Source organism: Zalophus californianus, chromosome 14 (assembly GCF_009762305.2).
Source record: "Zalophus californianus isolate mZalCal1 chromosome 14, mZalCal1.pri.v2, whole genome shotgun sequence".
Lineage (NCBI taxonomy): Eukaryota > Metazoa > Chordata > Mammalia > Carnivora > Otariidae > Zalophus > Zalophus californianus.
In genome coordinates, this window is record NC_045608.1 from 18,888,752 (window position 1) to 18,916,367 (window position 27,616).

Sequence of the window (27,616 nt, forward strand, 5' to 3'; positions counted from 1 at the left end):
ACTGACTTGGGGGGGGGGGGGGTAGGTTGATATACATACTCACTATTCCCAGAGTCGAAAGTTCATTTTTCTTACATACTTCATTGCTAGTTAGGCCAGTTCCATTCCTGAAAGACCATTAGTTCCTCAGCACCTACTCAGCAATGTGAAACTAGGCACTGTGATCCATTGTAGAAATGTGATTTACAAGCCTTTGGGAAGGTAAGGCTTTCTCGTGGAAATGTTGACTACCAGCCTCCTTCGCCAAATTTATGAAGCACAGGTAGGCTAATAAAATCAGATAATGCCTGAGTCACAAAAATATTTCCATGTATCTTAGAAAACCAACAATTTTTTCTAGCCTGTAGATTAAGAAACCTAAGACCAGAATATGTTTCTAAAATAACAAGACCTGACTCAATGATTTTACTATGGATATCTTTATTGGATCACATCATTTTAAATTTAGAAGTCTAGAAGTTTTTCTATAGTGTTATAAATGATTTTGATTGTACATATGGGAGATGTTCAGAAAGTTTTAATAACTACTTTGGATTTGTTCCTTCCTGTTTTCTTTTTTTATAGATCTTTAGAAATGTATTATCATAAGTCAAATTCTAGCATCAGAAAAGAACATGTTGCCTTAATTTATCTTTGATGGACCCATCCTCTGTATTCTACTCATCATTATGGGCAGTCCCGCTAGGTAAGATGTTACCTGGAGTACAACGTATTTTTAAATGACTTGTTTTAATTTTATTTCTTGTAAGACTGGTTCAAGTTGTAAACCTAAACTGATTAACTTAGAACCAAAGCAATTATATTGTTTTAACCATACCCTTTTTGGTATGCCTGAAGCTAATCTACTCCCTACCACTGGCCAAAATACTATTTTATTTAGGAGTATAAGAAAACAAGGTTTTACATCTTGTTTCCTGAATCTATTTCAGGATTGTTTCAAGGGGAGAGAAAACAATGTTTTCAGGAGAAACATAATAGCTTCATTTTAACCAATTACTCAAGACTGCTGGGCCCTTAACAGGGTCCTCCCCCTCGGAACACGCACAAGAGAACTCATGAAAAGGCAGCGCTCATGGAGCCGTTTCCCTTCTTTGTGGAAAAGGGACACAACAACTTCAATGTTCCAAGAGCTGCCAACTCTTAAACCACAAGGCTCTCCTTATTACAGCTCCAAAGTTATGTTCCAATTTCCATCCCTCTGAAGAGTAATCAATACTACACACATTGTGTTATTTAAAGTTTTGTAGGAAAGAAATAACCTAAGAAATCCCCATTGAATTTTGACATTTTGAGAGCTTTGCTGCCCTTTAAAAATAAAAGGTTTCAAAAAGATATCATTTTCCAAGCAGAGTCCACTTGTTCGTGAGACTTAATGCCCAATCTTGACGATGCATGGTGTCGCTTGCTCAGAAGTGCCAAGTGTTGAGGCGTGGCCAGTCATAAAGTCACTAATACACTTCAAAAGGTGAGTTGCAAGACACAAACCTCATGGTCTGTTCTCCTGCCTGGAAAATAGAAGCAGCATGTAAACTATGCATCTTGGGGCACTTGGTGGCTCAGTCAGTTGAGCGTCCAACATTTGATTTAGGCTCAGGTCAGAATCACGGGGTCATGAGCCCATATCGGGCTCCGGGCTGAGAGTGGAGCCTGCTTGGGTTTCTCTCCCCCCTCTCACTCTCTGCCCCTCCCAGCTCATTCTCTCTCTCTCTCTCTCTCCCCACCCCCCAAATATATATATCTATGTCTTAGAACTATACATCTAAGGGAGTATTTCAGAAGTGCAGCTTAAAAAGAAAAAAAAAATTTACAAATGCTGGTTTTCAACACATTGTCAGGCTGTCTTCTGTCAGTCACAGGTAGAAGAGACGGCTTGCCAGGGAATGGTGTGGTTCTTGGTGAATACTCTGGCCCACAAGGTAAGCCAGTTTGTGGGCATAGTGACAAGGAGCAGGAACTCGAGTGACACCCTTCATCAGAAAGAAGAACAACAATTTTTCTAAACTTTCTATCTAAATTTAACCTTTCAGAGATACCATTTCAGAAGGTTCAAAAAGTATAGCTCCAATTTTGAACAATCTTACAGATCTAAAGGAAAATGCATGAAAAAAATACTCACTGGCAGATTATAATACATGTGGCATAGTCTGTAGGTGAGACACTGTATCCTATCTGGGGTGAAGCGAACCGTGTCGTGGATGACATTATAATGAGTGGGAGTGACAGTACCATCTTTCACGGACTGACTCACGATAAAGAAATCATACCTGGAATTGCAGAACATATGACTCTAGACTACAGCTTATTTTCAGAAGAAAAAGAACTTAGCAGGGTTCCTGGGTGGCTCAGTCATTAAGCGTCTGACTTCAGCTCAGGTCATGATCCCAGGGTCCTGGATGGAGCCCCGCATCGGGCTCCCTGCTCAGCAGGAAGCCTGCTGCTTCCCTCTCCCACTCCCCCTGCTTGTGTTTCCAATCTCGCTGTGTCTCTCTCTGTCCAGTGAATAAATAAAATCTTAAAAAAAAAAAAAAAAACCAAAAAACTTAGCAAACCTAGTATCTGACATGACACAAATGGGCAGAACCCCATTGTACAGAGTTTCCTTTACATTCAGAAGCCCACCCCAACTGCAGGGCAATGATTTGGGAAAGCAAGTCCATAAAAGGCTGTGCGGGCCACTGACACAAGTCATAACGCTCATGGGATTTCTACAGAAGCGTCTGCCCTGATGCCTCCAGGCAGGAACCTGACACTGGCACGCTGGATATGGTCCAACAGGGAAACGCAATTCAGAGTTCCAGGGATGGATGCTTTAGGCCTTTCCCCGAGAACCACCGAAATCTATTCAAACCCCCTAACGATAGAAATGGCAAGGTTCATCAGCTGCTGGTAACGGGATTTCTTCTCATACCTATTAGGTTACGCTTTACATTGATCATCCCTTCCCACTTGCTTTTTGCTTTAACCCTTTCCTGCCTTCTACTAGACTGATCGAGGTTTGTCTTTCCTTCACTTTCCTTCACTTCTCCCTGTCGGCTGGTATGAAGGTCCTGTTTCATTTCCCATGCTGGGTTCTACATAATGCTCTCATTTGCACAATCGACAAATCTCTGCCTAACCGGAAGTTCTACCATTCTTCCTAACAAACCAAGAATCTCAGTATGTTTATGGCATATACTTTAAATTCTAGAAGAAAAAGACAGAAACCTCTACAATCCCACGTGTATCTGTTCATGTAATTTTTAACCATCTTTAGGTCAATCCATTCTCTAAACCATGCGAACCTTTAAAAAAACCCTCTATTTCTATTTGAGTAAAAGGGAATGTTTATTTAAATAAATAAAAGGGGGGGCTTACCATTGCCTTTTGGTCACCTCCACATCAATAACTGTTCCTGGAAGTGGGTTTCGAAGTCTTCCTTCAGACTCCACAAAAAAATCTGGTGTTTATTCGTTTCTTCACCACGATGAAAGTTAATTTGACCCTTGAAAATAAGGACTGGTGTCACCAGCTGTTCTCCTGTCCCAGAGGCATTCAGAGTCTTGAAACACCACACACACAGGATCCGTTAAGAATCTGCAGAAGGCAGTTCCCCCCAACACCCCAACTTTATGTCCTAGCTCCCTGTGCCCGACTTAAGCAATAAAAGACATTTCTATTCACAGCCACCCACATCTTAGGGGGAGGAACTTCCTCACAAGGTCACGGCAGCTCATATCTATGCTGGGCACCGGGCCCCACCAACAAACGGAGGGGTCAGAAGAGGCAGCTGAGAGGGATCCTGCCAGCCCTGCGACCTACAAACTCCAGAATAAATGAGCTGCCTAAACACAAGCCACCACCAGGCTGTGTTCGTGGATTTTAATGAATAGCTGAGGTTAGCCAAGCACCCCCTACATCAAGGCTTGCAGGGAGATTAGAAAAAAGGACAGGTTCTTAGGGATTCCACGGGAAGAATGCAATCTGGAACGTTGCAGTTCTGCTCTGCCCTCTGACTTGGGTGTGGAGCACAAAGTCCAAGAATGAAGGGTCGTCCGTCTTCTCCCCACCCAGCGACTGATGCCCTCTGTGTCCCGCTCTCTCTTAATTTGCATGTCATGATTGTTACAGATTCGTTTCAAAGACTGAACTGTAGAGTTTACAAAATATGTGCTTTACAATTTATATACCCAGAGTCTTTAGGGTACACAGCTTTTAAGGAGGACTCGATCTGTGGTACTTCATGGTCCAGCAATGCTTGAAGCTGACCGTCCCCCACTCCATCCCGGTACACAATGATAGCTTGTGGCAGAAACAGGTTATGTTTACACCAGAGCTTCAGGGCGGCTGGAAGGAAACCAGAAACTTGGGTAAATAAGCCATAACTCAGAACCAAATGACCACTGCAACTTTTAACAACTTCAACCCTGTAGCCTCCAGGACACTGTCACTGCTTTTAAGTCTTCAGGCTAGCCCGGCATTTCCCGCCAGCACGACTACTGAAATTTTGAGCCTGCTAATTCTCCATGGGGGTGGGGGTGTTGCTGTCTTCTGTAGCATGCCTCGTCTCTAGCCGCTAACTGGACACCAGTAGCACCTCCATCCCAGCTGTGACAACCGAGAGTGTCCTTAGTCATTGCCAAATGTCCCCTGGGGGACAACTACCGGTATAGAGTCAGGCACTCCAACGTTGATGGGACACTGACCTTCCAAGCAGGCTTTCAGCCCATTCACAAGCTCCTGCCCCGATTCCTGGAAGAGGCACTGAGAGAACCACCTGTTGGGAGAAAAATCAGCCATCGGTTTCAGAAACAAGACTGAAAATATCATCATTTTGATTCTGAGTTCATCTGGGACCTCTGGGGAAAAAAAAATCACTATGGGTAGCCGTGGATCCAATTACGGATCCATTCTTTGATCCCCCTGCAGAGATTGAAGCATTGGTCTCTTCCTGTACCCCAGGGCGTCTATTAAAATTGTGAATGCACACAAATAGGAATTCGGAATGGAAGCATTCGTTACCATTGCTCCAAATTATGCGCACTTTCACTGTGCAGGACTACTGTCGTCTCACCCACTGGTGGACACGATAGAATAAACAGCCAGTGTTCCTGGAGATTCCTGCTTCCAGGCTCATGTCTTAAACAATGGCTCATCCATGATAATCTGCTTTGTGGGAGCCATCTGCTTTGGGACAGTAAAAGCTACTTGAGCAATATTTGTCTCCAGTTTCTATCCCCTGTATTTCAGTTACTTCAAAGTATTACGATGACCTGACATGTAATGTGCTTGTTTGCCTGCTTCTTTTCCAGAATGTACATTCCATGTGATGAGATCATGCTTTTTGGTGCAACATTTTCACTGCTCTGTTCTCAGCATTTGAATATAGCGAGGGATCAAAAATATCTGTGAACTGAATGAAAACTTAATTTCCTTCCCATTGTTGCAACATTCTTTTCTACCTCCCCACGCCACACAAAAAGCAAACCAATGTTATTATATCAAAAGAGAATATGACTGGAAAAAAATGATGACATTTGTGAAAATAAAGATGGATCCTCCTTAAAGAATACTCTGGAATTATACCTAGTGGGCCACGATCATCAGTAAGCATAGCAGTGATTTGTGATGGTCATACATGTCCTCATGCTCAAGAAACTATAAACTGAAGAGTGTGTAAACTCATCTGAAGGCAGGTTCTACTCTAAGCACAGACAACAAAAGTGTGCCTGAAGCAAAGGAGAAACATGGGGTATGAAAGCATGTCTTCTTTGGCAGGTCCCTTACATATAGATGTATGAAGACCAGATCCTGTACCTATAGGCTGCGGGTTATATTCCTAGGTCTGTCTTCCCCACGTGGGGCCTGAGTTCTTCCCCCTGTGTTCATGGTCCCCATGCAGAGACTCACTGCTCATCAGAGCCGCTGGTGGGCAGAATCCCAGCTGTCCTAATGCTTGGAACCTGTGACTATCACATTGCCCTGTGATTATGTCCTATGGCACGGCTGTCTTTATGAGGAGGTTTTCCAGATGGACCTTATCTAATCTCATGAGCCCCTTGAAAAGCAGACAGTTTTCTCTGGTGGCAGAAGACGAAGGGAGATTTGAAGCAGAACAAGGACTCAGTGGGGGAACAGGGCATTCGAGAAAGAATGTGGATGAAATCCGAGGAGCTGAGACGGGCCTGTAGCTGGCAGCCAGCAAGGAAATTGGGATTTCTGTCCTCTGGCTAAAAAAAAAAAAAAAAAAAAAAAAAAGGATTCTGCCACAAGTATGTGCACTTGGAAGAGGACCCCCAGCCTCTAGAGGAGAATGTGGCTTGGCTGACATGTGCCCGACCCGAGAGCCACATGGTGCCAGATGGCTGCCCGCCAGACCTGGGCGCAGACACCGGAGTGTCCTCTTAAGCCTCCATATTTGTCATAATCTGGTAAGCAGCAACAGAAAAATGACATGGCGCCTTCCACATCAAACGCTTTTGGAGCATAACTTTGCCAGAAGAGGAAGAAAACACCTTGTCCGTGGACCTTGTCAACCAACACTAGTTGGGCCCACCTCTCCTGTGGGCCCACAGCTGGCTGTGATCTATACAACGTTGGCCGAAGTCCACTCACTGTGTCAATTCTTGATTGATGCTGGACACAAAGCCTGCGATCGACTTCCGCCGATGTACAATATCGTGGAAACAGTCGATACCGATGAACATCGTATTCTGTAACTGAAATTTACAAAAAAAAAAAAAAGGTAGCACATGGAGTTAGAACACAGTAGGAGCAAAATCAAGCAATTACGTTTTCCAGATAGGTAAACAGAGTCTTAACAAATTCCACTGAACACAATTGAAATAAACAGAAGGCAACGAAATCCAACCTACTCCTGTGTCCACCTTCCAGAGGGCACCTCCCATCTTGCAGTTCATCTGCTGGGCAAGCTTTGTCGCAATGGTCATCAGCGTCTGAGGTTTGTCTAAGGTCCGTGCGATGACACACTGGCTTGGGATCGGGCAACTGACACACAGGTATTGTTTTATGCTATCATACAGGTCTTTCTTTTCACTGGACAGCACGCAAACGACCTTGAAAGAAAGCAAAAGTGAGACTGTCCAGGACGCCACCACGGTGCTAGAAGAACTGGAAGCCACATCAAGGAAACTGTAGGCAGAGCACTGATAAAGCAGAGTCTATTCATTTAATCATAGCTGGTCCATGAGGGCAAAGGGTCTGGAATCCCAGTCCATTAAATAATTGTTTTTTGTTTTTTTGTGTTTTTGTTTTTTTACAGATTTTATTACTTTTTGACACAGAGAGAGAAACAGCATGAGAGGGGAGAGGGTCGGAGGGAGAAGCAGGCTCCCCGCTGAGCAGGGAGCCCGATGTGGGACTCGATCCCAGGACCCGGGGATCATGACCTGAGCCGAAGGCAGACGCTTAACCAACTGAGCCACCCAGGCTCCCAGTCCATTAAATAATTGTGAAGGTGACCACGTGGAAGAAGAAAGTCTGGGAGGCAGGCACGGGCAGTATGTATGAATCCCTTGAACTTGCAAAGCCCTTACATCCTGGTTATTCTGTTTCCAGGAGTTTATCATGAAACTAATATGGGAGGGTTCAAAAGCACAGACTGAAATGCACCATTCTCAGGACAGTCACCTCGTACAGGCCGGATGCCATGAGAGGGGCACTTGCCAAGCGCTGTACTCAACTCAGCTCATTCTTCAGTAACCTACTGAGATCAATACTGTCCCCATTTTACCCCCCAGCAAACAAGCTCAGGAGTTCTGGGAACTGCCTGATGTACAGACAGCAGGCAAAGTTTCCAACACTCGTTCGGACCTCCAGCAGGACACGGAGCCGTGAGGAAGGGCAGTTACCGTGTGGCTGGGTTTGGACTGGGACGGGACAATCCTCCTGGTATTGTTCTTGACATGTATGTATTATTATATGTATATTATACATTATATATTTTTACATTGTATACTTTTTTAACAATGATGCTTCTAGGAAGGCTTTCTGCGGCAGATATCCTCAAACTAGGGACATTCTTTTCTCATTCTAGATGAAGTGAGTTTTTCTTTTCACATGAAGGAATGTGGAAATCAAATGCATTACATGCCTTTTGTTTACATTTTATCTGCAATTATCTTTCCTAACCACACTAACCAGTTTTTTACTTCTTTTTCTAAAAACTTGAGTTCTCCAGTTTTCAGACTTACTGGCACCCCTGGCCCATGGTGTTCTCCTAATATTTCTTTACTCTCCAGCACGTCTCCTAATCATGAACTCTCCTTGTTCTTAATGTTGTCAAGCCTCCTTGGGACTCTCTTCTGTACTCTTGACAACATCAAGTTTTAATATTTTTGGCTTTAGATTTGTTGTTCTGCTTAGTTTCTGTTTTTTGTTATTTATTTTGTTCTACTTTATTTTGGTGCACTCTGCACTTAGTGCATTAAGATTCAGACTTCATTCCTAATGCATTCATCAAGGGCCGAAGGCCCCCTGTCATTATTAGTTTGCTCTTTTATACAGGTTTTGATGCATACTACTTTTTTTTTTTTAAAGCACCTCATCTTTTGGGTACAGATTATACACACACACACACACACACACACACACACACCCATCCCTCTTTTTATATATTTATGTATATTTTAGTAGGTTAGTAAATCAAGCTTTTAAATTTAAGTGCAACATCTTCTAGATTCTAAGTTTTTAATGTGATGATTTCTGAGTTTTCTGAGAGCAGTCAGCTAACGTCTCGTACAAATTCGGTTTCTGGAACAGCACGGGCCAGGCTCCTCCTAGGAAGAGCTGTTCAAGCTGATGAAAATACCAGACTGTGCCTCTTTGGGGCTCAGCCAGTCTAACAAGGTCATAAAGTGATAGGGGTAAGACAGGAGAGAAGTAGGCCACTTTCTCTCAAAGGGTCTGGCCACCCCCCAGTGAACATATCTGAAAGTTTGGAGACCATGAACAGACTGATAGCCTCAGAGAAGAGGACAGAAATTGGAGAAGACCCTGCCAAGGACAGAGAACTTGAGATAGATTTTGAGTGTCTACCACTCAGAACTGAACAGATGTGATTTATAACACTGTGTATCAAGACATGAAGCCACTAACAAATAGATACTTACCATCTGTGTCTTGGAGGACACATGATTTTCCAATGCAGTTGTATAGGATTGGACTGTATCGCTTACTTCAAGTCTAGAAAGTAAGTATATAACATCTATATTCAAAAGGTAATGAAGAGTAAACATTTTATGCAGCACATGACTCACGATATAAAACAAAACAAAATACAATGTTAAGACAGTTACTTCAGTTGAAAGGCTTTTTTAAAAGATTTACTTATTCATGAAAGAGGGAGAGAGCGGGCCCATGTGCACATGGAGGGAGGGGCAGAGAGAGAGAGAATCTTAAGCAGACTTCTCACTGAGCCAGAGCCTGACCTGAGCAGAAACCAAGAACTGGACGCTTAACTGACTGGGCCACCCAGGTGCCCCCAAAGTTTGTTCTTTAAACAAAAATAAGTTCAATTTTTGGCTTCCTTAGCATGTATCCCAATAGCCACAAACCATACATCACAAAAGCCTATTCTACTACCTGTTACTGGAACAGACTAAACTTTTTTGTTTACAAACTTTCAGGGTTTTGATAAAGTGACCAATTCGTCTAATTTAGTCTCTTCTGATTCCACTTTCAGATAGCTAACAACCGGTTTTTAAATGGAGGTAATTTCGGGGCGCCTGGGTGGCTCAGTTGGTTAAGCGACTGCCTTCGGCTCAGGTCATGATCCTGGAGTCCCGGGATCGAGTCCCGCATCGGGCTCCCTGCTCAGCAGGGAGTCTGCTTCTCCCTCTGACCCTCTTCCTTCTCGTGCTTTCTATCTCTCATTCTCTCTCTCTCTCAAATAAATAAATAAAATCTTTAAAAAAAATGGAGGTAATTTCGGCTCAACTCACATTTTTGCCTCTCTCATAGAGATGCCCATGGGGGTGTGACCCTTCGTAGACTCTGTAGAAAGAAGGAGGCTGCTCTGTCATTTCCTGTAGGATAGAGTATTAGCCAATGATCTAGTGACTTCACATTGAGTAAGGGTCCACTTCTTGTCTCTTTTGACCAATCTGCAAATTGTGGGTGGGAGTCAAACTGGAAGAGATAAGATTTCATTTAAAAATTTGTATAATATATATATATGTATAATGCCTTTGCTGATCAACATACATATTGAAGAGCCTTTCCAGTGCCAATCTGTGCTACTTCCTTTTGAAAGGTTACCATTTTAAACTTCAGTCGTGACTGAATTACTTATTTTTTCCTTAAGATAGAGGGGAGTTATACTGGAATTCCATCGTGGGTTATTCTGGATTGTCTGGATTCTAGGTAGTTGACTCTTAAGGAAACATTTGGAAGATTGTTTCACCATGAGAGATGACCACAACACTAACAGATAAAATACAGATGCCAAGGATCCTCTATGCCAAGGATGTTCTATGCATTTTAATGGAACATCTGCTTGCTCTCCCCTAGACGAAGGACAGGTAGCCCAAGGAGAGAGGGAGAGAGGGAGCGAGGGGGCGAGGGGGGGAGGGGGCGAGGGGGGGCGAGGGGGCGAGGGGGCGAGGGGGCGAGGGGGCGGGGGGGGGAGGGGGGGCGAGGGGGCGAGGGGGCGAGGGGGCGAGGGCGAGGGGGCGAGGGGGCGAGGGGGCGAGGGGGGGAGGGGGCGAGGGGGAGGGGGGAGAGGGGGAGAGGGGGAGAGGGGAGAGGGGGAGAGGGGGAGAGGGGGAGAGGGGGAGAGAGGGAGAGAGGGAGAGAGGGAGAGAGGGAGAGAGGGAGAGAGAGGAGTGACAGGTATTGACCTGAGTCAGTTCCTCCACGTTATTCATTTGACCCCAAATGACTAAATGAATAACTAAAACGGGACCATTTTGAAAGTGTCTTACCACTCGTCTTCCTTGAAAAATTCTTACTTCTTTCAAGATTCTTCCTGAGAAGGACAAGAAGCTGGCATCAAATTTCAAATCCCAGAGTTGAAGTTCCTGTTGTACCTCCTTATTTCTGAAAGGAAAAATATTTCCACAGGATCAAACCTCCTTCAAGGAAATAAGCAAAAGTAATGATCCATTTGCAAAATTCCCCCCTAACCTAAGATGCCTTGTCATTGGCCCTCTGTGCCGACATGGTGCCGAGAAGGTCCCTAGTACTCGGAAATCACGTCTTTGCTCTCACGTCTGCGCTTAGGATCTTTCTAGTTCATTCTCCCCCTCCAGACCTCCCTGAACTTTGCATTGACAGAACAAATAGAGTTGTTCCCCCAAGAGGTCATTTTCTTCCAACCTGTCATTTTTTAGTTGGAGTATCTGAGATGCCAAGAGTTCTGCACAGGTCTCAACTTCAGGACACACACACACACACACACACACACACACACACACACACACACACACACACACACACACACACACACACACACACACACACAACACACACACACACACACACCACACACACACACACACACACACACACCACACACAGAAAAACAGCACTTACGTCTGTATAGCATTCATCAATTTTTGTAATTCGTGCTGCCTTTTTTCTGGATCCAACCTCATATGAAGAGCCAAGTCTCTCATCACCCTGTAATTTTTGCGCAGATCATCTGTTAGACCTTTGAAAGAAATTAAAAAGATACTGCTCAACAAGCAAGAAGAGATTTATACATGAGAGGCCTTGGTTTTATGTGGAAGAGGAAGAGCCAATGGAGAGAACACAGCTCTGGGTCACATGGAGTACCGTGAAAAGCGTGCACCTCTACATCATGACATCTGGGGACGAAAGGGGTGGTCTTCTATGAAGAAGGCATGAATCTGCAGTACCTGTCAGGTTGCATAGCTGAGGAACCAGCAGTACAGGCTCTTGGGGTGTGTCCCGTTGGCTCTTTTTCCACTTGCCTTTGCTGATCAAGAGTGGCTGATTCAGTTCAGTGACCACTTGATCATATCGCTGCTCAAAAGAAGCAAGAACGAACACTGGCGTGACTGTCCCCCAAGCCCTAGTAAAGTCATATAAATAGGTACAACAGTGCATTTTTGGATCGCCAACAGAGGCCCAGGGGTGCGCTGGGGATACTGTTTCCCCAGGTTTAAGAACGCATTAAAGATACTCTTCATGTTCTCTTAATTTAGATGTCCCGGGGATGGCCTTTTTTTTTTTTTTCCTATAACACACGGAGCCGAGGAGAACGGGACCCACAAACTTTATATTGGGGTCATTGTACTAGCCTTCTTTGACTTCATATCGGTAGATGTGGGACCAACTCTTGGAATATGTATTTCTCGCTACAGTACTGTCTTAAAAATTCTTTACACATAATTGAGAACTTTCAAGAGGATTCCCAAACTGACGGGGGACAACAAACCCGGCCATGTTCTGGAGCTGTGATACCACCAGCTATGCCAAACATGCCTCCTCTGTCATTGCCCCTAAACTCTTCCAGCAGGAAAAGGCGTGTGCCAAGACATCCCACCCAGACGGTCCTACCCCTAGGCTCCAAGTCCTGTACAACAAAGTGCCTTTACTCTCCCAACACAAAGTGATGATTTGTCATAGATCCTTTCACGCTGATCAGTGAGGTCCTCATCTGTAATCAGTTAGCCACATGAATTCTGGTAGGATGTGTCTATTAAGCACCTCGAGAATGTCAAAGGAGTTCCTGAGACAAGAATACTTCAAATCTAGTGTTCATGGCTCTCTTCCTCTTGAGCTGAACTACTACTTTTTTTTTAATTCTCATGATCTTTTTGCAGACCATGTATATATTTTTTTTCCTTAAAGTGGTCTGTAGTTACTTGAAAGGCAGCCGGGATTCACCCCCATTAGCCTGGTTCTAGAGTCTTAAGGCAGAAGCTTGTACAGGTAGATGTATATTACATGTATGCAGAATCATAGTGTCATTTTAGGGCCTCGACCACCACTCCTACCACCCAGTCTAGCAAAGCCTTTGTACGAGCTATTCTTCCTTTTGAGAACTTTGGGAAGCACGCTACTTATTTCTTACAGCTGTCCTGTGACATCCTAGAAGGCTCTCCCACAACATCAACTTCTGCCTCTAAATAGTTCTGTTGTCCTGTTTGCATTATTACGAAAACTTCTTTGAAAGCCAGGATTGTACTTTCCTTCTAAGGGCTCATCTATGGATCCTGGGACTCTTCTAGGTCTCACGACAACACAACTATATTGCCATCTATTATTAGACTGGGTTCTCACCGGGGCCTCCCGAGACTACCCAAGTCATTTCAATTATTTCAGCCCATCTGTTTTGCTCAAGTAAACCTGCTGAAACCATGGTCTTATGTTTCTTTTGCATCCAAGGCTCCTCCTATCAACACATGCCAAGAAGGTAGGTTGCCTTCACATAAACGCTCTTTCAAGTTATTCCCAAACCTACTGCTCTGTGATGCCAGCATGTGTGAACTATTATATATTACAACATATATTATATATAATATACAATATATATGTATGAACGTCTATGTACTAATCATGGTATAAAACGTAAGAGATATTACAAGGAACCAAACCAACATTGTCCTGCCCCAGTGGAACTCCGTCTACTGGCAATGGGAGAGATGCACAATCACTCAAATACAGAATTACAAATTTGGATGGATGCTCTGAAATGCAAGGGGCACAACAGAACGGGGGGAGGTGGCCACAAAGGCCTTGAGATTGCAGGCTAGTGTGAGGGGGGTGGGGGTGCAGATGATGTTGGGATACCCAACGTGGCTCTTTTCAATCAAGGACCCTTGAGGTGAAAGGTGGAGAACGAACAAGCCAACGTCTGCCTGATAACCCTGTCTGCAACTCCATCAGAGCCCAACAATCCCCAAAGCGGCTCCTCATACAGACTCGCCCACTGCAGTAAATGATGCCAGCCTCCACCCACTTCCTCGGATAAGGCCAGAAGTCTACTCTTACCGTCTCTCACTACATCGGAGCTGTCGGTAAGTCCTGCCCGTTTGCACCTAGCCTCCCCCACTCCAGTGCAGGTTACCATGATCACAGACCTACACGGACTTAACCACCTCCCTACTGGTGTCCCTGCCTCCCTTTTCACCCACAGACAGCCCATTCCCTGTACATTAGACACACTTCTGTAAAATAAGATACATCACTTCATCCATCTGTATAATACCATTGGACAATAAAATCCCATGTGTCCAGGTAGACAGGACTTTATACAACGTGGCCCCCACCTCATCCTCTGCCTTCACATCCTCCAACCCATACACGTCCCGTCCATAACCATGTTTACTTCTTGACAGACCATTCTAGACTCATTCGGGATCTGGGCACGTCAGCCCCATCCTGGAGGTGGGGTCTCTTCTCTCCTCCCCAATCTGCACACAGCTTGCTCCTTTCTGACATTCACACACCAGCTACTCAGAGACTTCTAGGACCAGCCGTCTGAGCCACCAGACATTCTCCACGATACCTCTTAATTATCTGCCTATATCCCTCAATATAGGTTTTCTTCTTGTCTGCCAGCTCTCTTCCCGCCACAAGGATGCAAGATTCTTAAGAACAGAGAACACAGGGCGCCTGGGTGGCTCAGTTGGTTAAGCGACTGCCTTCGGCTCAGGTCATGACCCTGGAGTCCTGGGATCGAGTCCCACATCGGGCTCCCTGCTCTGCGGGAAGCCTGCTTCTCCCTCGGCTTGTGTTCCCTCTCTTGCTGTCTCTCTCTCTCTGTCAAATAAATAAATAAAATCTAAAAAAAAATTAAAAAAAAAAAAAAAAAAGAACAGAGAACACAGTGGTCTTACCAACGTATACCCAAGATGTGTCATGGGCCCTCACTACATGCTCTTTGGATTGAGCGAACAAGCACCTAGTAGGGAGCACCAGTGGGGATGAGGCCGTACTAGCACCACCCCCTTGGAGCGATGTCACAGGGCTCTGTGGAGCCTCCGTGCTTCCAAGTAACTAGGTTTTGCATTCCTCAGAGAAAAATACAAGCTGTTCTTTTTAATTATAAGCTCTTTCCATTTGCTACAAATACCTGTAATTCCTTGAATTCTTTCTCTTATCTGCCAAAGCTAGAAAACCAACCTCATCAATTTGTGTATCTTTGTTCACTAAGCTAAGTTTACTTATTTCTTTGTGAACCAAGATGGAGGAATTCAGGAGTTAATGAGATTTAGCACAGAAGTGACATCGATTCAGATGATAATTGGTCTTTTTCTTCTTTTTGAACCAAATTCTATAGGGCTGAAACTTCTACGTAAGGGAAGGTGTTCATATCTGAAGTCTTGCCATTTTATTTTCTAGCCAATAATCCAGCATTTTAAAACTACCATAGCCCCTTCTAACACTTACTGGAGAGGTCATATTGGAGCCATTCTAATTATATGACGTTACCCTCTATACAAGGCACTCTAATACATGGAAAATAGGTACAAGTCAAGTGACTTGTACCTATTTTCAACCCCAAAGAGAAATTTTATATTATATACAAGACTATGACTCATTCTGTCACACATGACTATAAGTTATACATATATTATGAGACATATTTGAATAAGAAAAAAAAAGATTTAGATACACTGAAAGATTTCCTACCGTCTTGTAGTACTCTACAAAGGTGATTTCGGCACCATCTGATGTTTTAAATGTAGTTCTGGGCGTCTCCTCCCAATTAATATCATCCACCCTATAGGTTTTGTTGTTAAATCTGTGAAATAGTCACAACATATGGTATTACTCCTAACGTATACATTGCATGGGATCATGCAAGAAACAAGAGGCTTTAAATCCTACAAGTAATTACAGGATCTATCTGCTTTATCATATAGTATATTCTCTTTCTTATTCTTAGTATATTCACCTTTCAACACAACCCAAAGAAATACCACAATCACAAGCAGTCACTCCTCATTTCCACTAAACTCCCCCAGTCCTTAGGCAACCACTAGTTTAGTGTCCCTCCCTACACATTTGCCTACCCATCCTATTTCACATGAATTGAATCATACAATACGTGGCCCTTCCTGACTGCCCTCTTCCACTTAGCATAATGTCTTTCAAGGTTCATCCCTGCTGTAGCGTGTTCTGTCACTTACTTTTTATTGCCAAATAATACATTTTACAGATGTACATTTATTTATCCATCTATCAGTTGACGGACATTTGAGTTGTTTACACTTTTGAGCTATTATGAATAAGGATGTTATGGACATTCACGTACCAATTTTGGTAGACACAGGTTTTCATTTCTTTTAAGTATATAACCAGGAATAGAATTGCTGGATCTTATGGTCACACTATACTCAGCATGTTGAAAAAGTGCCATACTGTTTTCCAAAGAGACCATACCATTTCACATTTATACCAGCAGAGTTTGAGGGTTGGTTCCGATTTTTTTCCCCACATCCTTGTCACTTAATATCCACCTTTTTTATTTTAGCCATCCTGGTGGGTATGAAGTGGTATTTCACTGTGGTTTTACTTTGCACTTCCCTGAGAGCTAATAATGTTAGTATTGTTTCATGTGATTATTGGTCATTTGTATATTTTCTTCGGAGAAATGTCTATTCAGATCCTTTGCCCATTTTTTAAAAACTGGGTTGTCTTTTGATTTGTACGTGTTCTCTACATATATAGATGTTAGTTGTTTATGAGATAGGTGATTTGCAAATGTTTTCTCTCATTCTGTCTATTGTTTTTCACTTTTGACTTTGAAGAATGAACATTTTTAATTTGATGACGTCCAATTTATATTTTTCTTTTGTCGTCCCTTCTCCGTTGGTGTCTTACAAGATTTTGCCTCACCCAAAGTCGAGAAGATTTACTCCTATAGTTTCTTCTAAGAATTTTATACTTTTAACTCTTACACCTTTAGGTCTATTTCTAGTTAATTTTGCAGTTAAATTGGAGTTAATTTTGTATATTGTGTCAGGAAGGGCCAGGTGGATATCCAGTGGTCCCAGCAACATTTGCTGAAAAGAGTATTCCCTCCCTAATTAAACTGCCTTGACGCTCTTGTTGAAAATCAACCGACTGTAAATGTGAGGGTTAGCTCTGCGATTCTCAGGTCTATTCCATCAATTTTTATGTCTGTCCTCATGCCACTGTTTTGATTACTAGAGCTTTATAATAAGTTTTGAAATTGGGAAGCAGGAGTCCTCAACTTTACTCTTACGATGTTGGCTAACCAACTTTAAATCCACACTCTTCTCAACTTAAAATATCTAGTCTAAAGGGAGAGTAACAATAGAAAACTTCAAGGGGAAATTTGCTCATGGAGTATAATTAAGCCCTGATTTTTAAAAAAAATAGACACGAAGCGAAAGAAATTTGGAAGGAACATATTCTGTTACTGCAAGAGAGGGTTCAGAGCAGATGACTGGATCAGCATTAGGAATTCAAAAACAGTGAGGTCTACAACCCAACTGTATCCCCCTCTCATGCTATAGGACCAGATGAGAAAAGCATGGACTGGTTCTGGCCTATGCCATGCTAGGTCTGCTTCTGAACTTTATTTAACACTGAGTGATTTGAAGTCTATGGGAACACCTCTTATTGGGGGGTGGGGGGTGGGGAAGAAGATATCAAAGTGATGGGATAGGTTTTTGTTTTGTTTTGTTTTGTTTTAAAAAAGAAGACTTACACTGTAGAAACAATTGATCCGACTAATTGTTTAGCAACTTGCTCCTGAAGATCTTGCTTTGCGGGGAAGCCATCACAAAGAGCCGATATTAAATCATAAGCCGTTTGCATTCGGACCAGTTTATGGTTCACATCAGCACACAGGGTAATGCTGGTTTCATACTCAAGAATAGAAGTAACATATCCAGGCCAGATTACCAGGCTGCAAATAGAACACATTAGAAGTGAGTATCAAACTCCAAGCTCTGAACAAAGAAGTATCACAGGGCTGAGAGTCAGGGTCTAAAACTGGTGCTTAGAAGTCAAGTAAGAAATGCTCTTTTGAACACCCTTTCCAAGAGATACTTACCTGATGTGCTAGTTATATCATCTTTGTTAAACCTTTTTTATTACCACCCACAGGATCACACACATTTGTACACATACATACATATATATTAGTATGTATGTATACCAGTGAGAATCTATAGGATATAGGTGTATAAATTATAAACATTATGTGAAACTTTCTACTTTATACCAACTTATGATCGCTGAACTCAGTGGCCTCATGCTTGTTATAATAGTTGCGACCAACTTGCTCCAATTCCATCATCTTCAAAATTCTAGAAATTGGAAAAACAGATTTTGTTGAAAGTACCATAAATATTATTAAGCATTCAGTAACACACATGAGGATACATTAGGGGGAAAAATTATATGCCAGTGACTTTCTCTTTCAAATAATTAAAGGGAAGTGCCTGGTACAAGTAAATTACATTGTGAGGTAGATATTAAGGTTCATTTAACCTCTGTTTTTCCCTACTTTCCATAATATACACCAAACTGTCATGGAAAGGCCATTAGCATGTCCTCCATTCCTAGAAATGAACCAAAACAGCTTCTGCAGACTATGTGCCTCCAATTTTAATTTTGAGTATCTGTCCATCGCTATGAACGTAGAAAACAAGTGAATTTGCTCCAGGGAGAGATACGCATAGATACGCATAGTTGATGTCTATTCCCCCTTCTAGACAGGAGCCAGGCGTGGGATGTGGGGGTAGGCAGGGAGAACAACATTGGGGACACGCCACAGAACTTAAACATGTCTAGGTGAGGTTCAAGTGCCATTTCATCTCCAAGATCCTTTGCTTTCCCAGAATGAGGAGGTGTCAAGAACAAAATTCTAGGAGCAAACATTTATGTTCAATGCCACTGACACACTAACATACAACCAAATCTCAAGGAAACGAAATCTTATGGACACACCTTCTAAAAAGAATGTTGTAATAGCGTAAACAGTCCGGCGAGGTGGGCATGAGTTCACTGGTGAATTCAATGGTCACCTTCACAACCTGTTTTTTCAACAGGCTGACCAATTCCATTTTCTGAGATAAAGAAAAAAACCAAAAAGGTCTAGCAGTCCTTCCAAGGATAGTAAGCTCGTTATTGGACCACAAGTCAGTAGGTCATTTGGGGATCCAACACATGAGCACGGCAGGAGCCATCTTGCCCCCAGAGCCACATGCAGGGAGAAAATTGGATTTATGAGACCAAAGTGAGGAGTCAGAATTAAATATTTACAGCCTTTTTTAAACAAGCTCCTGTAAATTATTCATTTGGTAAATATAGAAGTTTACTGAAGAAAATATTAAGTTCTTCTAAAAATTTTTTTTGCTGAAGTTTTAGAGAGAGCAAGAGATAAAGACTAAATTATTCAATACTCCAGCATTTGAGCCATATTTGCCACTGAAAAGGTAAAAAAAATTACATGTATATATTGCTCTCAAATTCATTGTAACCACTGAAATGAGGCATGAAGAAACATCAGTGATAACCACACATGGCATATGGGTTTTGTTACAAGGCCTACGGGCAAGAGATCTTCAGGTAGTCTCCTCAAACCATCGTACAAAAATGTGTATTTGCTCTACTACGGTGAAAATATGAGAGAGAGAAAGAACAAATGTCAAAGTGTCCAGGCCGCCTGTGTGGCTCAGTTGGTTAAGCGACTGCCTTCAGCTCAGGTCATGGTCCCAGGGTCCTGGGATCTAGCCCCACAGTGGGTTCCCTGCTCAGCAGGGAGTCTGCTTCTTCCTCTCCCTCTGTGCTGCACGCCTGCTCTCTCTCTCACCCCCCTCAAATAAAATCTTTAAAAAGAGAAAAAGAAAATGTCCAATAACAGTACTTAACTGGTGATAGTAGTTTGTGAGGTAATAATAAAGAGCTTCCATCAAATATATGACACTTTCCAATTAACGCTTTATGCTGCAAAAGCAGTTCTGTACGAACTTTTCCATCCTCAATGTCTGGCATGTAGTCAATGTTGTACTTATATGTGACCTGCTGGGGGCGAGATGTCACTCGGAAATGGTTTGTGAATAGCTTTACGGGTCTACCCTGCGTGCCTGCAAAAATGGGAGTCACATGTCAATAATGAAACCAGCTGAACAACCGCACCCAAAACAACGTGGACAACCTGATACTGAGAGCCAAAGTTAGGCCAAACCAGGACATTAACCACCAAATACATAAACATTTATATACACCTGGTGTCCAGAATGCGTACCATCCATTTAGATGGGTCCTATGTAAGCATTACTTTGAGAGTTAAAATAGAAGATTAAAATGTTTAACAATAGCAAGATCAAAAGCAAAATCTCTAATGCAAGGCTTCCAAGGGCGGGGGAGGAGGGTGAGCGGGGAGCCATAATGTAATAATGTAAACACTGTAATAATGTTTAGTTTAAAAAAAAAAAAATCTCAGTGGGTCCAAAGAGCTGGGTCATTCTATCTTAGTAGCTCTAAATGGAAAAGAGAAAAATGAAGAGTCCATCTGGACTCTGAAATAGGTCTTTGTTTCTGCAGAAGTGGGCACTATCACAACAACCAGAACAGACAGGAGGGTACCTCCCCTCACAGCGATGGGATGAAGCCTCAGACCCACTCTTAAACACAAACCAGATCGAGGAGGGGAAAAGATGGCAGAGGAGTAGGGGACCCTATTCCAACTGGTCCCCGGAATTGAGCTAGATATCTACCAGACCACTCTGAGCACCCATGAAACAGCCTGAGATGTAAGATCTGGATCTCTACACAGAGAACATTGCAGACGGTTGGCTTTGAGGTACAAAGCAGGGAGCTGTGATTCCGCGGGCAGATATCAGATGATAAACGGCAGCAGGAGGGAGCCTGGTCATGGGGATCCTACACCGCCGGTGAGTGACAGCCTTGCGTGCTGGAGACGGGGCACAAACTCGCAGTGGAGAAGGGACTTTAGGGCAGCCCCCGGGATGGAAACCCGGAGCGGCAGTGTCGTGTGTGCGACCTGGGAGCGGCTGGTGGTTTTAGAAGCACAAAGGGCAGGGATGTGCCCTGACCTGGAGGAAGGACTGGGAGCACTGCTGAGGGGCGCACAACCCAGGACGCTGCAGTTTTTAGCAGCACAGACAAAAACAGAGATAGGGTGGCCTGGAGAGCTCACTGAAGAACAGACTGCGATGTCTCTGCTCTGAGGCAGAGGGTTGGAAACGGTCTCTTCTGCTCTGACTCTCGGAAGAGACATGGAGAGCCGCCAGAGAACAAAAGCCCCAAAAAACCGGTTCCCACTGAGCCCATCCCCCACCAGAGGGAGGCAGGGCAACTGCCCAAACAGGGTTGCCTGAGTAACAGCGTGGCAGGCCCCTCCCCCAGAAGATAGGCTGGGAGAACAAGAGGCCAGCAACCCTAAGGTCCCTAGAAAACAGGTGCATCTTGCTTGGGTTGTGGTCAATACTCCATACATTCCCTCAACTACCCATCAACAGAATGACTAGGAGGAAGAACCCCCAAAACAGGAAAGACTCAGAGATTATGACTTATGCTGCAGATTTACAAATGGATGCAGATATAACCAAGATGTCCGAGGTGGAATTCAGGCTAGCAGTTGTGAAGACAATGGCTAGAATGGAGAAATCAATTAATGGCAACATAGAGTCTCTAAGGGCAGAAATGAAAGCTGAACTGGCAGAACTTAAAAATGCTATCAATGAGATCCAATCTAATCTAGATAATCTAACAGCTAGGGTAAATGAGGCAGAAGAACGAATTAGAGACCTGGAAGACAATTTAATAGATAAAAAGGGAAAAGAGGAAAAACAACTCAGAACCATGAAAATAGGATCAGATAAATAAGTGACACCATGAAGCGTTCCAATGTCAGAATAATTGGAATCCCGGAGGGAGTGGAGAGAGAGAGAGGACTAGAAGATCTATTTGAGCAAATCGTAGCTGAGAACTTCCCTAATCTGGGAAATGAAACAAGCATTCGTGTCCTAGAGGCAGAGAGGACCCCTCCCAAGGTCAAGGAGAACAGACCAACCCCCCAGCCTATAAGAGTAAAATTCACAAATCTTAGAACCAAGGAAGCCATCCTGAGAGCAGCTAGGGGGAAGAGGTTTCTTACGTACAGAGGGAGGAACATCAGAATAACGTCAGACCTATCCACAGAGACCTGGCAAGCCATATTCAGGGTACTAAACGAGAAGAACATGCAGCCAAGAATACTTTATCCGGCAAGGCTGTCGTTTAGAATGGATGCAGAGATGAGGCGCTTCCAAGACTGGCAGAAACTGAAAGAATATGTGACCACTATGCTGGCCCTGCAAGAAATATTAAGGGGGGGTTCTATAAAAAGAGAAAGACCCCAAGAGTGATATACAACAGAAATTTACAGGGGCAATCTATAAAAACAAGGTCTTCACAGGCAACATGACAATTCATATCTTTCAATAATCACTCTCAACGTGAACAGCCTAAATGCTCCCATAAAACGGCACAGGGTTGCAGATGGGATAAAAAGACAGGACCCATCCATATGCTGCCTACAAGACACTCATTTTGAACCTAAAGATACAACCAGACTGAAAGTGAAGGGATGGAGATCCATCTTCCATGCCAACGGACCTCAAAAGAAAGCTGGGGTAGCAATTCTTTTATCGGACAAATTAGATGTTAAACTGAAGACTGTAGTTAGAGACATAGAAGGACACTATATCATTCTTTAAGGGTCTATCCAACAAGAAGATCTAACAATTGTAAATACCTATGCCCCCAGCAAGGGAGCAGCCATCTACATAAGCCAACTGTTAATCAAAATAGTCATATTGATAACAATACATTAATTGTAGAAGACCTCAATACTCCGCTCTCAGCAACAGACAGATCTAAGTAGAAAATCAACAAAGAAACAAGAGCTTTGAATGATACACTGGACCAGATGGACCTCATAGATATATACAGAACATTCCACCCTAAACCAACAGAATACTCATTCTTCTCGAGCGCACATGGACCTTTCTCCAGAATAGACCACATACTGGGTCACGAATCAGGTCTCAACCGGTACCAGAAGTTTGAGATTATTCCCTCATATTCTCAGACCATAATGCTTTAAAACTGGAACTCAATCACAAGAAAAAATTTGGCAGAAATTCAAACACTTCGAGGCTAAAGACCACTCTGCTCAAGAATGTTTGGGTCAACCAGGAAATCAAAGAAGAACTTAAACAATTCATGGAAACCAGTGAGAACAAAAACACATCGGTCCAAAACCTATGGGATACTGCAAAAGCGGTTCTAAGGGAGAAAATACGTAGCCATCCAAGTCTCACTCCAAAAAAAAAAAAAAAAAAAAAAAATCCCGAATTCACCAATTAACTCTACACCTTAAAGAACTAGAGAAAAAGCAACAAACAATGCCTAAGCCATGCATTAGGAGAGAAATAATTAAGATTAAGCAGACCAATGAATTAGAAACCAGAAACACAGTAGATCAAATCAACAAACCTAGAAGCTGGTTCTTTGAAAGAATTAATAAGATTGATTAACCCCTGGCCAGACTTATCCAAAAGAAAAGAGAAAGGACCCAAATTAATAAAATTATGAATGAAAGGGGAGAGATCGCGACTAAGCCAAGGAAATAAAAACAATTATTAGAAATTATCATCAACAGGGGGAGGCGGAGCAAGATGGCGGAGGAGTAGGAGACCTAGATTTCGTCTGGTCTCAGGAATTCAGCTGAATAAGGATCAAACCATTCTGAACACCTACGAACTCAACAGGAGATCGAACAGGAGAGTAGCAACAACTCTCTGTCTCAGGAAAGAAACTGAGTGTTGCTGGAGTGGTTGGGGGTGGGAGGGATGGGGTGGCTGGGTGATAGACATTGGGGAGGGTATGTGCTACGGTGAGCGCTGTGAATTGTGCAAGACTGTTGAATCACAGTTCTGTACTTCTGAAACAAATAACGCAACATATTTTAAGAAAAAAGAAAAAGAAGAAGATAACAGGAGAGGAAGAAAAGGGGAGTATGTCAGAGGGGGAGACGAACCATGAGAGATGATGGACTCTGAAAAACAAACTGAGGGTTCTAGAGGGGAGGGGGGTAGGGGGATGGGTTAGCCTGGTGATGGGTATTGAGGAGGGCACGTTCTGCATGGAGCACTGGGTGTTATGAACAAACAATGAATCATGGAACACTGCACCAAAAACTAATGATGTAATATATGGTGATTAACATAATAAAAAAATTTAAAAAAAAAAGAAATTATCATCAACAACTATATGCCAATAAACTGAGCAATCTGGATGAACTGGATGCCTTCCTGGAAACCTATAAACTGCCAAGACTGAAACAGGAAGAAATTGACAACCTGATTAGGCCAATAACCAGTAAGAAGATTGAAGCAGTGATCAAAAACCTCCCAAAAAACAAGAGTCCAGGGCCTGATGGATTCCCTGGAGAATTCTACCAAACATTCAAAGAAGGAATAATACCTATTACACTGAAGCTGTTTCAAAAAATAGAAACAGAAGGAAAGCTTCCAGACTCATTCTATGAGGCCAGCATTACCTTAATCCCCAAACCAGGCAAAGACCCGATCAAAAGGGAGAATTTCAGACTGATATCCCAGATGAATATGGATTCCAAAATCCTCAACAAAATCCTAGCTAATAGGATCCAACAATACATTAAAAGGATCACCCACCATGACCAAGTGGGATTTATCCCTGGGATGCAAGAGTGGTTCAGAATTCGCAAATCAATGTGATAGAACACTTTAATAAAGAGGAGAGAGAAGAACCATATGGTCCTCTCAATTGATGCAGGAAAAGTATTTGACAAAATACCGCATCCTTTCCTGATTAAAACTCTTCAGAGTATAGGGATAGAGGGAACATTCCTCAAGTTCATAAAATCCATCTACGAAAAACCCACAGCAAATATCATCCTTAATGGGGAAAAGCTGAGAGCCTTTCCCTTAAGATCAGGAACACGTCAAGGATGCCCACTCTCGCCACTATTGTTCAACATAGTACTAGAAGGCCTAGCAACAGCAAACAGACAACAAAAAGAAATAAAATGTATTCAAATTGCCAAAGAAGTCAAACTCTCTTTTCGCAGATGACGTGATACTTTATGTGGAAAACCCGAAAGACTCCACCCCCAAGTTACTGGAACTCATACAGCAATTCTGTAATGTGGCAGGATACAAAAAAAAAAAAATCAACGCACAGAAGTCAGTTGCTTTCTTATACACTAACAACGCAACTGTAGAAAGAGAAATTAGAGAATTGATTCCATTTACAGTAGCACCAAAAACCATAAGCTACCTCGGAATAAACCTAACCAAAGAGGTAAAGGATCTATACTCTAGGAACTATAGAGCACTCATGAAAGAAATTGAAGAAGACACAAAAAGATGGAAAAATATTCCATGCTCATGGGTCGGAAGAATAAACATTGTTAAAATGTCTGTGCTACCCAGAGCAATCTATAACTTCAATGCCATCCCGATCAAAATTCCAATGACATTTTTCAAAGTGCTAGAACAAACTGTCTTAAAATTTGTATGGAATCAGAAAAGACCCCAAATCGTCAAGGGAATGATGAAAAAGAAAAACAAAGCTGGGGGCATCACGTTGCCCGATTTTAAGCTCTATTACAAAGCAGTGATCACCAAGACAGCATGGTATTGGCACAAAAACAGACATATAGACCAATGGAACAGAATAGAGAGCCCAGATATGGACCCTCAGCTCTATGGTCAAATAATCTTCGACAAAGCAGGAAAAAATATGCAATGGAAAAAAGACGGTCTCTTCAATAAATGGTGCTGGGAAAACTGAACAGCCACATGCAGAAGAATGAAACTCGATCATTTTCCTACACCATACACAAAGATAAACTCAAAATGGATGAAAGACCTCAATGTAAGACAGAAATCCATCAAAATCCTAGAGAAGAACATGGGCAGTAACCTCTTGGACATTGGCCACAGCAACTTCTTTCAAGATACATCTCCAAAAGCTAGTGAAACAAAAGCAAAAATGAACTTTTGGGACTTCATCAAGATAAAAAGCTTCTGCACAGCAAAGGAAACAGTCAACAAAACAAAGAGGCAACCCACAGAATGGGAGAAGACATTTGCAAATGACACTACAGATAAAGGGCTGGTATCCAAGATCCATAAAGAACTTCTCAAACTCACCACCCAAAAAACAATCAAGTCAAAAAATGGGCAGAAGACATGAAAAGACACTTCTCTGAAGACGACATACAAATGGCTGACACATGAAAAAATGTTCATCATCATTCGCCATCAGGGAAATTCAAATCAAAACCACATTGAGATACCACCTTACACCAGTTAGAATGGCAAAAATGGACAGGGAAAGAAATAAATGTTGGAGAGGTTGTGGAGAAAGGGGAACCCTCTTACACTGTTGGTGGGAATGCAAGTTGGTACAGCCACTTTGGAAAACAGTGTGGAGGTGCCTCAAAAAATTAAAAATAGAGTTACCCAATGACCCAGTAATTGCACTCCTGGATATTTACCCCAAAGACACAGATGTAGTGAAAAGAAGGGCCATATGTACCCCAATGTTCATAGCAGCAATGTCCACAATAGCCAAACTGTGGAAAGAGCCGAGATGCCCTTCAACAGACGAACGGATAAAGAAGATGTGGTCCATATATACAATGGAATATTACTCAGCCATCAGAAAGGATGAATACCCAACTTTTACATCAACATGGATGGGACTGGAGGAGATGATGCTAAGTGAAATAAGTCAAGCAGAGAAAGTCAATTATCATATGGTTTCACTTATTTGTGGAACGTTAAGGAACAGCATGGAGGACATTAGGAGAAGGAAGGGAAAAATGAAGGGGGGAAATCGGAGGGGGAGACGAACCGTGAGAGACTATGGACTGAGAAACAGGGTTTTAGAGGGGAGGGGAGTTGGGGGGGGATGGGATAGCCCGGTGATGGGTATTAAGGAGGGCACGTACTGCACGGAGCACTGGGTGTTATATGAAAACAATGGATTGTGGATCACATCAAAAACTAATGATGTATTGCATGGTGACTTAACATACACACACACACACACACACACACCAGCACCTCAGCACACGTTTAACAAGAACAATTCCCTAACACTGGGTCGTTCATGGCCAGCACACCTGCCGTGGACTCTCTCACATGGTCCAAGTACTGCCGGGTATCCACCACATGGTCTCGAAAAATGCCCCCAAAACGGCTTCTCTCCTTCACCGACGTTGCCTGCAGTGTAGCCACCAGCTGAGCTTCCTCTACATGGAAACAAGTGTGAAAGCCATGAGTTTTATCAGATAAAAAAGGGGGAAAAATAAAACAGAAAGGACAATATTAAACCCCAGCTATTAAGGAAAACTAAGTCAAGGTCACTGGAGGTAGGAAAGAGGATTGTCACAGGATCCAAACAACAGTATTTCAGTCATGGGTCACCACGAAGGGGGACTGTGACCCAGAAGCCTCTCCCAACAAGACCCCACTCCACAGCAGTGGCTGGCCGAGCCCCCACATTCATCAGTGCTCTGGCATTTGCTCTTATCAGGCACTTGTCCAGGGTGCAAGCTTCAAAGCAGAAACCTTGTCCCTTCTCTACTGGCTTTATAGGCCAATCA

The 27,616-nt window shown here is 42.9% G+C and overlaps 1 protein-coding gene across 1 annotated transcript in view; it reads right to left on the reverse strand.

Annotated features, from left to right (window-relative positions):
• Positions 1–437: 437 nt before the first annotated feature.
• PIWIL3 (piwi like RNA-mediated gene silencing 3) overlaps positions 438–27,616 on the reverse strand; it is a 55,426-nt gene continuing 28,247 nt past the window's right edge. Inside the window, 21 exon segments of the mRNA XM_035723979.1 lie at positions 438–1,505; positions 1,809–1,967; positions 2,117–2,264; positions 3,355–3,434; positions 3,436–3,481; positions 4,167–4,323; positions 4,683–4,753; positions 6,592–6,695; positions 6,852–7,052; positions 9,108–9,180; positions 9,939–9,969; positions 9,972–10,125; positions 10,920–11,034; positions 11,530–11,647; positions 11,856–11,982; positions 15,601–15,712; positions 17,648–17,848; positions 18,171–18,251; positions 18,895–19,013; positions 19,819–20,033; positions 27,134–27,262. Coding sequence (XP_035579872.1) covers positions 1,851–1,967; positions 2,117–2,264; positions 3,355–3,434; positions 3,436–3,481; positions 4,167–4,323; positions 4,683–4,753; positions 6,592–6,695; positions 6,852–7,052; positions 9,108–9,180; positions 9,939–9,969; positions 9,972–10,125; positions 10,920–11,034; positions 11,530–11,647; positions 11,856–11,982; positions 15,601–15,712; positions 17,648–17,848; positions 18,171–18,251; positions 18,895–19,013; positions 19,819–20,033; positions 27,134–27,262 — 2,399 coding nt within the window. The 3' untranslated portion in view covers positions 438–1,505; positions 1,809–1,850.